Genomic DNA, 15,460 nt, shown 5'->3' on the forward strand with positions numbered 1-15,460 from the left:
TCGTTGATAACTATAGGTTTATTTTTTAACAATAGAAAATGATGTGTATTTATTCCATTCATCAACACACGTTTAAAATGGTAATTTTTAATTATGTAATAAATCCATATTTTCACTTTTTTTGGTGTTAACAAGTATATCTTCTTATCTTTTTAGGCAAAAAAACTAATCTCTTTTAGGATTCATGGTTGCTCATCTTAACAAGTATTGTTCATAGGAGTCAAACACTCGACCTTGAGGATCTGGTAGGCCTTACACCACTAGACGAACGCATTGTTAATAAAAAAAATGAATTCAAATTTATTTTTTTAAAAATCACAAAAACAAATTGAATGTTTTGTTATTCTAGGACATAAAAAAATACTTTTTTTTATGATTAATAATTTCCTAAAGCCCAAAAATTATTGTAATTCTCTTGAATGAGTAAAAATAATTATTTAGTTCCAAATAAAATTCATCAAAATCCCCATTTAGAATAAAGTATTTTATCGGTTCTAAACAGATTATTACATTGGTAGAACATTCTTTTTAAAAAACCGCAAAAGATAATTAACACACAATCTTATTATTTTTATTTTTTGATGGAATATTGAAGGATCACTAACCTTCTTTAAAATCATTTTTTTAAAAACAAAGTGATTTGTGCAACAACATCAAAATGATATAAAATATTCTAATTTAATACGCACATGTTCAGATTGCAATCTTTAACCTATTTGATTAATTGAGTTTCTATGATAACCAATCTCCAAAGGTTCAATTTTATCATAAAAATATTTTTTTATTAAAATTTCCTTTTTATAAAGAAGTATGTTTTTTTGGGTCTGACAAAATTAGGTGTCCACCTTATTATTTTTTTACAAACTTTTAAAGTCAAAATATAAATAATAATTTCTTCTCTTATGTTAAATATAAGACTTTAAAAGTAAAAGTAATTAAATAGAAAATATTGAAAAAAAATTCTCACCACAGAAAAAATGCAAATTAGTGGCAAATATATAAGCCAAAAGATTCCTATGTTACGTTAACTAATTGATTAACAAATCAAAAAGTAATGAAAAATCCTTATGCCAATACATAAAAAGGAAATTAGTAATAAATAAATCAAAATATATATTTCTTATTTTACGATAATTTATTGCAATTATTGTAAAATTGTCATCATTTTTATGTGTTATTTTTCTAAAGATAAATTATCATTCCCATTAAATTTTAGTCTATATTTATATAACTTTTATTTATGTAAGTATTAATTTATAATATTTAATTTATTAAATTAAGAAATATGAGTTGAAAAATGAGGTGTCAGTTAAAACAGTAGTGAATACTAATGAATAAGGAATATGTTTAAAATTTATTGTATTATTATAATTATAATAAAACTTTAGTTCATATGTATTAACAGTGTAACAAATTTTTTCAGTGTAACAATTTTTTTTGGAGTATCGGTATATCAATCATTATTCATATGTTAATAATTTTTTACTCTTAAATGACAATACAATCATCAAATCATATTTAGCTTTGGTGGAGTCAATTAAATAAATCCAATGATAACATAAAACTCTATTATAAATAATATTTATTTTTGGTATTATCAATGATATCTCTCATCTTTTCTGGTAAAGAACTAATATCTTTTGAGGTAGATAACTATCATTTTTAATAAACGTCGCTTCCAAGAATCGAACTCTTTACTTTTTAGTGATCCCAAGATCTAAAAAGTCTTACATCACTAGACCAATACATTATTTATATAAATATTCCCAGATAGTCTAATACAAAAGTCAATTATGGAGAGTTTTTATATATTAAATTCTTATAATAAATATTAATTAATAAATTTCCAATGGTGAGAATACGATTATGATAAAAAATTTATCACCCAGTGATAAAATAATAAAATAATATATCTATAACGTTCACCAATCAAAAAAATTGTGATATAATCTTTTGGTAATAAAATAAAGATAATTATGAAGAATATATAACATGATAATTCTCAGAATATTACATAAAAGGAACTGCTCAGTGTTTTGGAATTCAGCTACACAATCAAAGCGATTCATCAAACCCTCTCTCATCCGCCACCGCGATCCACCGTTGCATACTTCCTCTGCCGTCAACATTCGCCAGCTTCGTTCTCATCGTCTATCACGACGGTAACATCTATTGTTTTCACTCTTTCCATTGTTTATTTCTTTGATGCATTGGTTGAATTAATTATTGTTCACTTTAATTTTTCGCTAATTATTATTCACTTTGATCGGAAAAGCAGTCTTTCGAATAATCAGAATGTAAAATTCTGGCTTTGTTAACGTTAATTGTAACTTCTGACGTGTGAAGCTTTTGCTTTTTTTCTTTTCAAATTAAAGCTGAAATTGTAAAACTCATGTTGTATGTAACAGAAAAGGAACCCTAGGGGGAATCTAGGGTTTCAGGAATTGGTAAAGGTAATCAACAACCTCTCAATAGAGGAAAAGACAAGGATCTTTTGATTTCATTTTTGACATGAATAAAAACAGACACAATATAGATACTTTGAGAATGACTGTGATTATAGTACAACATGAAGAGAAATCAGCTATTTTTTCTTCAGAGATTTTTTGCTATAAGAAATGAAATATTGTTTTTGTGAACTGTAACTGAATGATGTGTTGTCAAAATCATTGAGACAAGGTGGTCGGAAGAGTCTGCGCTTCTTGGCTAACAATAAGTCTCTCACAGGATTTAAATGAATAACTAGCTTTTGGCCTTTGGGACTATTATCATAAAGTACCTTACGGTTTTGTATATTAAACATTTATGTTTGAATAATTAGTTCATATATGCAGTCCTACAAGCGGAGAGACTATTTCAAGGATTTGAACCCATGGCCTCATTCATGGTCACTAAACAACAACCATACTGTTGCGGAAAGCTCATCCTCTTAATTATTTCATATTGAAAATGAATGCAAAATAGTGAGACGTTGTATCAATCTCTTGTGTGATGTTAATTCCTTTTCTTTAGTGTGGTGTGTGCTTATTGGCAGCTGTTGCCCCAGTGGATTTAATTTTAAACCCCTCAGCGCCTTAAGTGCTCCGTTCATCTTTCTCTTCTCTGACTAACATGTATCAGACACCAGGCATCAATAGTACATTTTGTAACTACAATAACTTATTCTAGGAATAAAGATCATTAAATTTTAATGTTCATCACATTTTAAATTTTGATAATTTACTGCATTCCTTTTAGAATATGATTTGATGAGAATATTCGTTTTTGGGTGTTTCAGTTAAGTTGAATTTGATGGACTCCAATAATTGGATACCGAATCAAAGCACAGAACCCGCTATGGATACAAGTGATTGGAGAGCTCAACTTATTCCTGATTCACGCCATAGAGTTGTCAACAAAATGTGAGATTCAGTTTTAATATTGTCTCAGCCAATCTATTTGAATAGTTTTTGGCCATTGTTGCATATGAAAGAAAATTAGTAAGTCTTAATTAATCCATAAATTAACAGCATTTCCAAAAGGATTCTTTCTGTTTGTCATAGAAGCAACTACAACAACAGCAACAGCACCATTCTGTATAACTGCCTGAATCATATAAATTAATACAACTTGTGCTCAAAATTCTATTTGATATGCAAAGAATAATATTAAATTTATTCATTCTCTTTTGCCCAATGAATGTTATTTATTTGAATCAATATTGAATTTTTAATATTGTATTCAAGTGCTTGAAATGACCATAATTGGGTGTTGAACTTAAAACATTATCATATACAATTTTGAAGTTTGCCAATCATTTGGTGTTGCATTCTACAATATTCGTAAACAATTTGGAGTACATTTTTAACATTGGGGATTGTGTATTTGGCTTCAATATGCTGTAACACTATTTCTTGTATTTACTGGGTATTGTCACAGGTAGAGATATTTTGAGGACTTTTTACAGTTAACCATGTCTTGTAACGGTTCTCCTTTGTTCTGAACTTCTCGATCATGTGCATTATCTAATAATGGAACTATTGTTTTTTCATTTTTCAGAATGGACACATTAAAAAAACATCTTCCTGTTTCTGGTCCAGAGGGATTACTTGAACTTCGAAAGATTGCTCAAAGGTTTGAAGAGAAGATTTTTACTGCTGCAACAAGCCAGGTACGTTCATTATGAGGATTGAAGAGCCTCCATTTTCATTTATGGTTACCTACACTATATGGAAGTTTGGTTGTTTAATGTGGCACTGGTGTGTCTCTTTTCAGCAAGATTACCTACGGAAAATATCTTTGAAGATGCTTACAATGGAGACGAAATCTCAGAATACCATGGGAAACAATATGCCATCAAATCAAGTTGGCCCTAGCAATTTAACTCCTGATCAAGGTTAGCATTTAATAGCATTTGTTTGGTGATAGTATTCTGATGAGGTACTAAAGTGGCAAATCCCATGGTTGCATTAAAATACATTTTTAGTGATAGCATTTGTTTGTTCATTTTCCGACTGCTTGAAATTGAACTATCATTAATGAATCATTTAGTTTACTACATAGGCCATTTATACTATCCTTGTCTTTGCCTTCTTTTATTTCTTTTCTTTTTTTAATTATTTTGCATTTTTTCATTGAACTTTTCCATATGTTGAAATCCAAATGTAAAGCATGTTATATTGCGGTCCATGTCCTTTTTTTCACCATCTCACTCAGGCGACCAATGTATTTCACAGGACTTGTTATGCAGCCTCAAGTTCATAATCCTGGACAGCAACAACCAGTTTCTTTGCCTAACCAGCCCCAGCCGCGTCAACAGATTCTGTCTCAAAACATTCAAAATAACATTGCACCTCAAGCTAACCTTCCACCTGTATCTAGTCTAGCCCAGACTCCCAGCCAAAACATGGGCCAGAATTCCAACGTACAGAGTACACCTGGTCAGAATTCAGTGGGGGGCACTATTGGCCAGAATTCCAACATGCAGAATATGTTTCCTGGTTCTCAGAGACAAATGCCAGGAAGGCAGCAGGTTCTTACCCAACAACAACCGCAGCAGTCAGAGAATCCACAGCAGTATCTTTTCCAACAGCAGCTTTTCAAGCATAAGCTACATATGCAATCTCAGATGCAGCAACAACAACAGCAGAACCTTCTACAACCAAACCAGTTGCAATCTTCTCAACAATCAGTTATGCAAACATCATCTGTTCTGCAACCTTCCATGATGCAGGCATCTTCTCTATCAAGCCTTCAGCAGAACCAGCAGGCTAATAATGTTCAACAGTCAACACAGTCGATGCTTCATCAACATCCCCAAGTTATGAGGCACCAGCAGCAACAGACTTCTTCTGGTCATCAGCAACAAACATCAATGAATCAACAGCAGATGTTGCCTACACAACAGCAGCAGCAACAGCAACAGCTTATGGGGTCACAGACAAATGCAACAAATATGCAGCATGCTCAGATGCTTGGGGCACAGAACAATGTTGGGGATATACAGCAATCACAGAGGCTACTTTCACAGCAGAATAATTTTACAAACTTGCAACAGCGGCAGCAGCAACAACAGTTAATGAATCAGCAAAACAATCTAGCAAATATGCATCAGCAGCAGTTTGGAAATAATGCCCCTGGGTTACAGCAGCAACAGTTGCTTGGACCTGAATCTGGCAACCCAGGCATGCAAACAACCCATCAGTCTGCACACATGAAGGTCCCCATTACACAACAATCACAGCAGCACACAACTAATTTGTTGCCACCTCAAGCGCAGCTGTCACAGACACAGAGTGCACCACAGCAATTGATGCCACAGATGAACACTCAGCCTGCACAGTTGCAACAGCAATATGGTTTGCAGCAGCAACAGTCAAATTCCTTGCAACACGATATGCAGCAAAGACATCAATCATCAGGGTCCATGATTCAACAGCAGAACGCTCTTGATAAACAAAAACAGTTGTATCAATCTCAAAGAGCACTGCCAGAAACATCAACAAGTATGTAAATGCATCTTTGCATTTCTCTTTTCGTCATAAAACTTTCAGTTAATGGCTCTTTCAACAAATGTCAATTACTTGTGCATTTTCTGAGTCTTGTATGATCGTGTGTGTCATATCATTTCTGTTGTAGCTTCTGTGGATTCTACAGCACAGACTTCACAATCAAGTGGAGCTGATTGGCAGGAAGAAGTGTACCAAAAGGTACGATGCCATTTTTTCACTTTCTTCTCTATAGTTTGCTAGGACAACAGAAACTAGTCAAGCAAACCACAAAGAAAAATAAAAAAAAGTTATATGATGCTTTTGATGTTAGGATTTTACTTGATAGTAGCAACATGAACTCTTGGAGGAAGAATCATGAAATATTTTTCTTAATACACATTGGCATGAAACCTTTTATCCATTCTGTGCAATGTTCAAATGAAAATACCCATACCTAGCATAACATAGGAAAGAAAATAGTATTAGGTGCTGCAATTAAAAAAAGATCCTTTGTAATCATCAATCTGATGTTATATATATATATATATTATATATATATATATATATATATATATATATGAATAGTATTGCTTCAATGTAAGCTGGTGTTACTGTTTGGTGATCTTTAACTGGCTTTGTTCCCTAATCAGTAGTTGTAGTCATGGTCATGGATACACATAAATACCTGGTTTACACATCCTCTCAATTTAAGCAAGTAAAACTCACAATCTACTATGAAAAAGAAAAAGAAAATAAGTTTTTGTTATCCTGTCCATAAGTATTAATGCAATAATGATACAGAAGTGCTTTTGCTTGAGAGGTCTCATTCTCAAGGTTGCTAATGCTTTGAGTATTTGATTCTGATGAATTTTGTTTACAGATACAAACCATGAAAGAAAGCTACTTGCCAGAGTTGACTGAAATGTACCAGAGAATTGCTACTAAACTTCAGCAGGTATGTTTACAATTTTTTGACTTCCCAATTTTAACAGCTGATATTGCTAAATTAGCATTTTTCCGTTGCGATTATTTTTATAAGCAATGGATTTTCCAGCCTGTGATAATCAGTAAATATTAAATACTATCAAACCTTCACCCACTCTGAAAAAAAGCACTTTATTGCTTGTGTTTGCTTATAATTTATGGGCGACACAGGAATTAAAATATAAAGTATTGAATGGCAAGAAACAATTAATATCTTGAAAATCAGTTTTTGGTACTTCATTTTATGCATAATTAGGAGGGTATTAACTACTTCTTAAATATTAGTTAATGAATGGTATTAAATACTTATATTTTATTGATTTCTCAGCTGTTACTGTATTTAATTCTACATCTTATCTCTATCAGCATGAGTCTCTTCCCCAACAATCAAAGTCAGAGCAGCTTGACAGGGCGAGGGCATTTAGAACGATGTTGGAGCATATAATAGCATTCCTAAAGGTTCCCAAGAATAACATTTCACCTAATTTCAAGGAAAAAATTGGATCATATGAGAAGCAAATTATAAATCTCATAAATGCAAATAAGCCTAAGAAAGGTATGTCTTCACTACAGCCAGGACAGCTTCCCCCAGCTCATATGCACTCCATGTCACAGCCACAATCCCAAATTAGTCAAGTACAGTCTCATGAAACTCAAATAGACTCTCAGATGCAGCCAACAAATTTACAAGGTTCTGTAGCAACTATACAGCAGAATAATATGCCAAGCTTGCAGCACAACTCTATGTCTGGTGTATCGACAGCGCAGCAGAATATGAATTTAATACAACCTGGTACCAATTTTGATTCTGGACAAGGAAATTCTATGAATTCCCTGCAGAGGGTTCCAGTGAGCTCCCTTCAACAAAACCCTATTGGTACTCCTCAACAGCCCAACATCAATTCTTTGTCGTCGCAAGGTGGAGTACATGGGATCCAACCAAACCTGAATACGCTTCAGTCAAGTTCAACTATGCTTCAACACCAGCAGCTGAAACATCAGCAAGAACAGCAGATACTGCAGAGTCAACAATTCAAACAGCATCAGCAGAGACAATTGTTGCAGAGGCAGCAGATCCTACAGCAGCAGCAACAGCAGCAGCAACTACACCAGCCAGGAAAGCAACAACTGTCTGCACAGTTACAGACACATCAAATTCCCCAGCTTCACCAAATGAATGATATCAATGATATAAAAGCACAAAAAGGAATGGGCGTTAAGCCAGGAATCTTTCAGCAACAACTTACTTCTGGTCAACACTCTGCTTATCCCCATCAACCGTTGAAACCAGGGGGTACATATCCTGTTTCTTCACCCCAACTCCTTCAAGCGGCATCTCCTCAGATTCTGCAGCACTCATCTCCCCAGGTTGACCAACAAAATCATCTCCCGAATTCAAAAAAAGTTGCAACAACTATGCAATCTTCCAACTCACCTTTTGTGGGGCCCACTCCTTCACCTCCTTTGGTTCCATCTCCTATGCCAGGAGATTCTGATAAGCCCCTTCCTGGTTTTTCGTCAATATCAAATGCTGCTAATATTGTACATCAACAAACAGTGGGAGCAGTAGCAGCTCAATCCCTTGCCATTGGCACTCCTGGGATATCAGCCTCTCCATTACTGGCTGAGTTCAGTGGTCCAGATAATGCTTTAGCAGCAACTTCTGGGAAGTCAACTGTTACAGAGCAACCTATTGAACGCCTAATTAGAGTGGTTAGTCAAGCAAGTTCATCTTATGCTACCCTGATCATTTGTTCTACCTACAAGTTCTTTAATGGATATAACAAATAAGTTACAGAGACAACTTTCCTTATTTACTCTACTATTTTATGTTTGTAGTTATATTTGACAAATTTATGACTAATTCATGATTCCAGGTGAAATCAATGTCACATAAAACATTAAGTGCTGCTGTCAGTGGTATTGGTTCAGTTGTCAGCATGAATGATCGTATAGCAGGATCAGCTCCTGGTACTGGATCCAGAGCTGCTGTTGGTGAGGATTTGGTTTCCATGACTAATTGTCGCCGTCAGGCTAGAAATTTCATTACTCAGGATGGTACCAGTGGAAATAAGAGGATGAAGCGCTACATCAGTGCCATGCCCTTGAATGTTATATCATCTCCTGGTAGCGTGAATGACAGTATCATGGAGACTTCTGAGCTAGAGTCAACTGCAACATCCACTGTCAAAAGGCCAAAGACTGAGGTACTAAATTATGATTTTAATCGTTACATTTTATTTTATGATGTATAATCCTTTACTGCCTATGTTTTTTGTTGTTGGCTGGACATTGTGAATTTGTGATTTACAAATGGGGTCAAACAAATGGATTTTAGATTCATTGATGCATTAATATGTTATCTACATTACCTCTGCACCCTTTTTATTTGATATGCTAAATTGCCTAATTAAAAGTTCAAGTGCTTTATCTTACTATAAGAGTGTAAAAAAGTGCAATTTCATGTCCTCATTCAGAGACAGTGGACACAAAACTACTACTCGTTTAGATGTTACATTTCAAAGTGTGCTAATGATTTTTCAAGCTATTCATTATTTAACCAAATACATATTTTGATGGCTGAACCTCATGCACAGCTAACAGTTGCAGTGTAGCACAACCAAGGGCATGGGGTGGGATATTGTATTGATGTAAACTTATATTTTAGTGAAGCATGAGATATTTGCATCCATCAGTATCTCAAACATATAAGAAACGGAAAAAAAGAATTTGTATTTACTACTGTGTTCGATGGTTGTTTTGTCAATGATTTGAGAAACAATTACTGAATTAGAATCATTGTCCGTTGTAATTGGACCAGTTTGATTCTGTTAAACAGCCTTTCAAAGATTTAATAACAACCCACTTGGTTTCTTCTTTTATTAAATAACAAACCATTTTCTGGGATTGACTCCATCGGTCAAATGATGTTGACGTCGTTGGGCACTATCAAAAACCAAATTTTCAATAAATCCATTTAGAGTAAGGTATTTTTTCTAATAAACTAAGCCAGAGTTTTCTATCTCTTAGTGCTTATGTTGGTCTTCGCCTCACATGATAAAACCATCTTAGAAAGGTTTTTGTCACCGTTTCCTCAATAGGTGTTACTTAGACTGTCTCCCAAAAGATAGAGCCCTTATCAAATGTAACTTATAATATAGTAATTAGTAGGATAGTGGCAAATCAGGAAATAATTACCAATCGGGATAAACAAATATAGTAATAATTTATAACTATATAAAACAATTGTTTATTGGTTAGCCTGATGCATTATGTAGTTTATATTTAATTATGTTGATTAATAACTTGTCTCATGTTTGAGAGCCGTCTTTATCGTCTCCATTAATAATGATCATGAGTGGTATGAGATTAAAGTCGTAAAACCTATGGTTGGTGTGAGTAACTCTCCGTTAATGGACATAATTTTTAGGTCTTTAAGTTGTTGATGTGAACATACGATTGCATTTATGATATGATGATTGAGAGTTGTACACGACCTGGCACCTATTAAAATATATTTCATTAGGGCATGATGGTTCATTTGATACTAGGTTTTAAAACACTTACATAGTTATTATTGCTAGCAAAGCACTGGATATTTTTTTGCAATTTTTCTAGCATTAGTGTTTAATATATCTTCAGTGTTGGTCTTTGACTTCTGATAAGGAACTTATATGACTATTTGGCAGGCTAATCACGCCCTTTTGGAAGAAATAAGGGAGATTAATAACCAACTTATTGATACACTAGTAGAGATAAGTGATGAAGATGTTGATCCAACTGCAGCAGCTGCTGCTGCTGAAGGAGCAGAAGGGACCATTGTCAAATGTTCTTTCAGAGCTGTGGCTCTCAGTCCAACCTTGAAATCCCAGTATGCTTCAGTGCAGATGGTGGGATCCCAGATCTTCCAATTGCAAATTTGCAACAACTGTTAACATTTTTTTTCTTTTTATCTTGTTAGCCTTACACGTGTTTTATTGCCATGCAGTCACCAATTCGACCCCTACGTTTGCTTGTTCCTGTAAATTATCCTAATTGCTCTCCCATACTCCTAGACAAATGTCCAGTTGAATCCAGGTGAGATAATGAGCATTTTGGCATCTCTTACTTGTGTTATGATTGTTTTGAACATAAATTATACACTCTCCCCCAAACCATCATTTGTATATAGGTGAATTGCTTACTTTTATCAACAGATAGGAGAAAACCTAATTTCATATATTTTCAAACTTATGTAGCAACTATTACTCCAATTGGAGTTACTTGAAATTAACGTGTGAAATATTTGCATGATTATATTTATATCAGACTGAGTAAAGCATTTATGGCTGATGGTATGAGGTTAAAACTGCAGGTAAAAATTCATGGATAAATTTTTTAATATGATTAGACTCAGGACTCATCCATGAATTTTTCACTCCCACTTAAATCTCGTATCAAACCGAGTCTATCAATATGCTTTTATTGACGTACCAGGCCAATCATCTATTCAGCTGTTAAATGACTTAATTATTCTTACTTTAACATTGATGTTAAGCATGTGTATAGATATTGAAATAATGGATGGAATGCTTCGAAACAGAGATAGATGATCTCTACACGATGCATGATACACTTTTCACTCTGTAGTTTATCTGTATATTTGCTGTTAAATCTGCTGTTTATAATGGTAAGTGGTTATGTCATTCTATTCTGACAGCAAGGAGAGTGAAGATCTTTCAGTGAAGGCAGAGTTAAGGCTTAGCATATCATTGCGTTCTTTATCACAGCCTATGTCCCTTGGGGAGATAGCTAAGACTTGGGATGTTTGTGCTCGCAGAGCTATTTCTGAGCATGCACAACAGAGTGGTGGAGGAACCTTCAGCTCCAAGTATGGAACATGGGAGGATTGCTTTGATTGATCTTTGCATAATGATACTTGTGGCTCAATGCAGACCTTTTTGTTTATGAATGTGAACAGTTATTAGTATGGCACTTGTTATCATATAGGTCACAATAGTGGTTCATTAATTAAAACGTATACCGGTTAAATTATTTATATATTGTAGTAAATATGATACATTTATGGGTATAAATATTATTATTTGGAATATATAACTTAATTATTAAAATTGTTCAATGACTAACTATTAGAAACAACTATCTAAGTTTAAGGTTTGAATTCTTATTGTATCATTTTGAAAATATTAAATTTGTTCATATACAGACCAGTTTTGACCAGTGCGGTATGATATGGTTTGACTGGCATTTTCCAATTTTGATTGGTTTAATTGTTTGTATGATATAATTGTTATACCAGTTAGAGACACTAGCTGGTAAGGTCTGTTTTTTATAACTGTGGTTGTATTTAAACCATAGTTATGAAGTAACAGACCATGAAGTTTTGTATTTATCAAGGTTATAATCATGCTTAGCTTGTTTTAGTAGAGTTATGTAATGCTTAATAGTAATGTTGTGAAATCCGAGTCAAACTGGAAGAGGTTTCATATTAGGTTTAATAAGTTTAAATGGTTAAACTGTCTTCTCACCGGGTGATTCCGTACATAATAAATAATTTTTATTTATAAATGTATAGACAAAACCCTCTTAAACTTTATGCCTTTTGTAAATAGATACTGTAAACTATTTTTTTTCGTAATTACTTTTTAAACTTCAACTATTGGTGAAATTGGTTTCTTATGTTCATATAATTTAAAATAACCATTTGTTTTCTAAAACTAAATTTTGAAAATTATGTTAGTATCTCTCCTCTTCATATCTTTTTTCTATAACCAACCACTGCATTAATAATTAGTACTCTTGTAACAAGCAGAAACTACTAATAGTACACCACTGTTGCAAAGTGGGAGGAAAGTCTTGGATTTGGATTAAAGGATAGGATATGGGGATGAAATATTTTGGTACAAATAGACTGTAGACTCATTTTTGTGCGTGTTACATCCCTGTTTTATAAGTAGTGTATATTTTCTTATAATTTTGGTACTTTAGTGGGGTGGGGTGTTTATATAATCAAAGGTATTCCAATTTCATTAGTAGTAGTTTAAAGTTATATGTATTTAGAGATTAATTTTACTATTAATTAAAGTTTAATGAGTAATTAGGAAGAAAAAATAGTTAATGGTGTCTACTTGCAAAACCCATAAAGTTTAAGGGTGTTTTGTAAACTTTTCTCTAATAATTATGTATAATTATATTGAAATAATATTTCTTCATCATTTTTTGGATTGTAGTAAAACAAAATATTATAGCAGTGTTCTATTTTTTCTTATTTTTAAGTGTATCGTCTGGTTTACTTCCCGGGTTAATCCGGTTAAACTGCACAGTCAGACTAGATTCCTCCGGTTCAAAGTAGTCTAACTCTTATTTGATTAAGACTGCAAACTAAAGATGTTTCCGAGTCCAATTAACAGTCAGACTGGTCGGACTGTCCGATTCGGTCTTGTTCTCATAACACTGCTTAATAGCCTATTACGTATTAAGTAGAAAACCCATGTTTCTGTGTACATGGTAAGTGGGTTGTTGTCGAAGGGCTTGTTCAGAATCGTAAGGTAGCTCCAAACACATGCAAAGGATATCATTTTTATTAGTTACAAATGAAGTCCAAAATAAGGTGTGGGATACAAAGGAACCACATTTTCTCTCACAAAGTTTGTATTGTTTCATGTACTACATGTTTTTATTGGTCAAAAAAGTAAAAAATAAATTAAATATAATTAAGTTTATATTTTTTGACCAATAAAAATAAAAAAGTAGATAAAATAATACATATCTTAGGACATAATATTTGCTATAAAAGAGGGGTATGATGAAGTCCTTCAGAATAGGCTTAATTGGATCCAATCTCGATACAAGTATTTTCTTAGTGTTACTTGAGGTATACCTAAACCCTAAATATGTTGCATATCAAACCTTTATAACTAAATTGTAATATTCACATTTCTCCTCAACTTCATACTTTAGATCCAAGTGCTAAGACTCTTCAGAATCTGCCATGTAAGCAAATGAAATGGGTGTCACGAGCTCATATTGCTAGTCTTAAAAATTATCTTATTCTAAGACTCGAATCTTCATTGTTATTTAGTGTCTTAAATTGAGAATGTCTTAAGAGATCATATTGCTTTTACCGTTTAATCATATATAGTAATTTCAGTAGTTATAAAGGTGAAATTACAAATTTAATAATGTCCGAAAAAGTTACTAAAGTACGTGTTCAGAATAGTTTTAACTTTAGTTAGAATTAGGAACTGACCACTGAATGGATCTATTTGACTGGCCACATCATAAATCGGTAAATTCCATAACTAAAGTAGTTCACACAGCTATAATATTCTGTTTTTGTAGTGAGGTTTTTATTGCATATTCAATACTCATTGTTTTAGCGTCTAACTCATTTACATCATGGGGTCAATTATTCCTGGTATTAGTGGTACGAGTACAGTAAATATGACAGGTCTTTTGAAGCTAGAGTTCGGTATTATGAGTTTTCATGTAGATAGTAAGTGTTTTAAGTACCATGTTAAACAACAAAAAACTATAGGGTGCTAATAAATTATAAATATCACATGAATTGCAAAGAAATTACTATATGAATTTGTCAATATAGAATTGATTTTTTTGCATACAAATTAGGATAATATATATTTAATATTCTTCGAATCATTTGTTGAGAGGAATAAATGTGTAAACTCCTTTAAGCAAGAAATAAAGTTTTTGCTCTGGATATGAATCAATGAGGGATCCTTTAACTGTTACGGGAGTCCAGTCTATTCATCTAGGAGACCAAGACATGTTCATAGCATTCATCTTGCATTATTGAGTTAAAATTATTAGTTTATTCAAACTGAATCGTATAAATATATCATGGAGCATTGATGAAGGATCATCCATCCCATGCTTTACATGTTGTGGGACTCAACAATGATATTGCCCAACGCTCTTACATTTAAAAGAAGAAACACAATCATTTGCTAATTGAATGAAAGGCACAAGGATTTAAAGACATGAATGCAAAGGTAGTATCAACTGTTAATTACTATTAAATATTAAATATACTATGTTAAATGCTAAGTGTCAATCATAACATAAGACAGTACAATATAATGGATAAACGAAGCATTACATATGTTTGGTTAGGGGTGAAGAGTGAAGGAATGAAAATGAGGGAAAGGAAAAAGTTTTCTATAGTTTGGTTTACATTCAATAGAGGAAATAAAAGAAAGAAATAGTGAGACACATGTTTTTATGTTTTCTCTTTAATACTAGGAGGAAAACAAGTAGAGAATATTAGTGATGTATTTTCTTGTTGTTAATTCTTTATTCATTTAACAAAATTCATATTGTGTTAAATATGTATATAATGCAGCTAATTTCCTAAAATAAAAAACAAATGCATGTATGCCAATTATTATTGATAATAATTATATTTTTTTCTCTTCCATTTAATTTCATTTTCTACCGTATCAAACAACTAAAAAATCATCACGTTTTCTATTCATTTTTCTCTTTGA

The 15,460-nt window shown here is 32.9% G+C and overlaps 1 protein-coding gene across 1 annotated transcript; it reads left to right on the forward strand.

Annotated features, from left to right (window-relative positions):
* LOC109331493 (mediator of RNA polymerase II transcription subunit 15a-like) lies at nucleotides 2,001-11,976 on the forward strand. Its single transcript, XM_019566031.1, has 12 exons — nucleotides 2,001-2,162; nucleotides 3,278-3,401; nucleotides 4,039-4,150; nucleotides 4,255-4,375; nucleotides 4,716-5,984; nucleotides 6,118-6,188; nucleotides 6,850-6,924; nucleotides 7,320-8,666; nucleotides 8,831-9,160; nucleotides 10,643-10,843; nucleotides 10,942-11,030; nucleotides 11,653-11,976. The coding sequence occupies exons 2-12, from the start codon at nucleotides 3,292-3,294 to the stop codon at nucleotides 11,852-11,854; spliced, it is 3,927 nt and encodes a 1,308-aa protein (XP_019421576.1). The 5' UTR covers nucleotides 2,001-2,162; nucleotides 3,278-3,291; the 3' UTR covers nucleotides 11,855-11,976.

This window comes from Lupinus angustifolius, chromosome LG17 (assembly GCF_001865875.1).
Source record: "Lupinus angustifolius cultivar Tanjil chromosome LG17, LupAngTanjil_v1.0, whole genome shotgun sequence".
Lineage (NCBI taxonomy): Eukaryota > Viridiplantae > Streptophyta > Magnoliopsida > Fabales > Fabaceae > Lupinus > Lupinus angustifolius.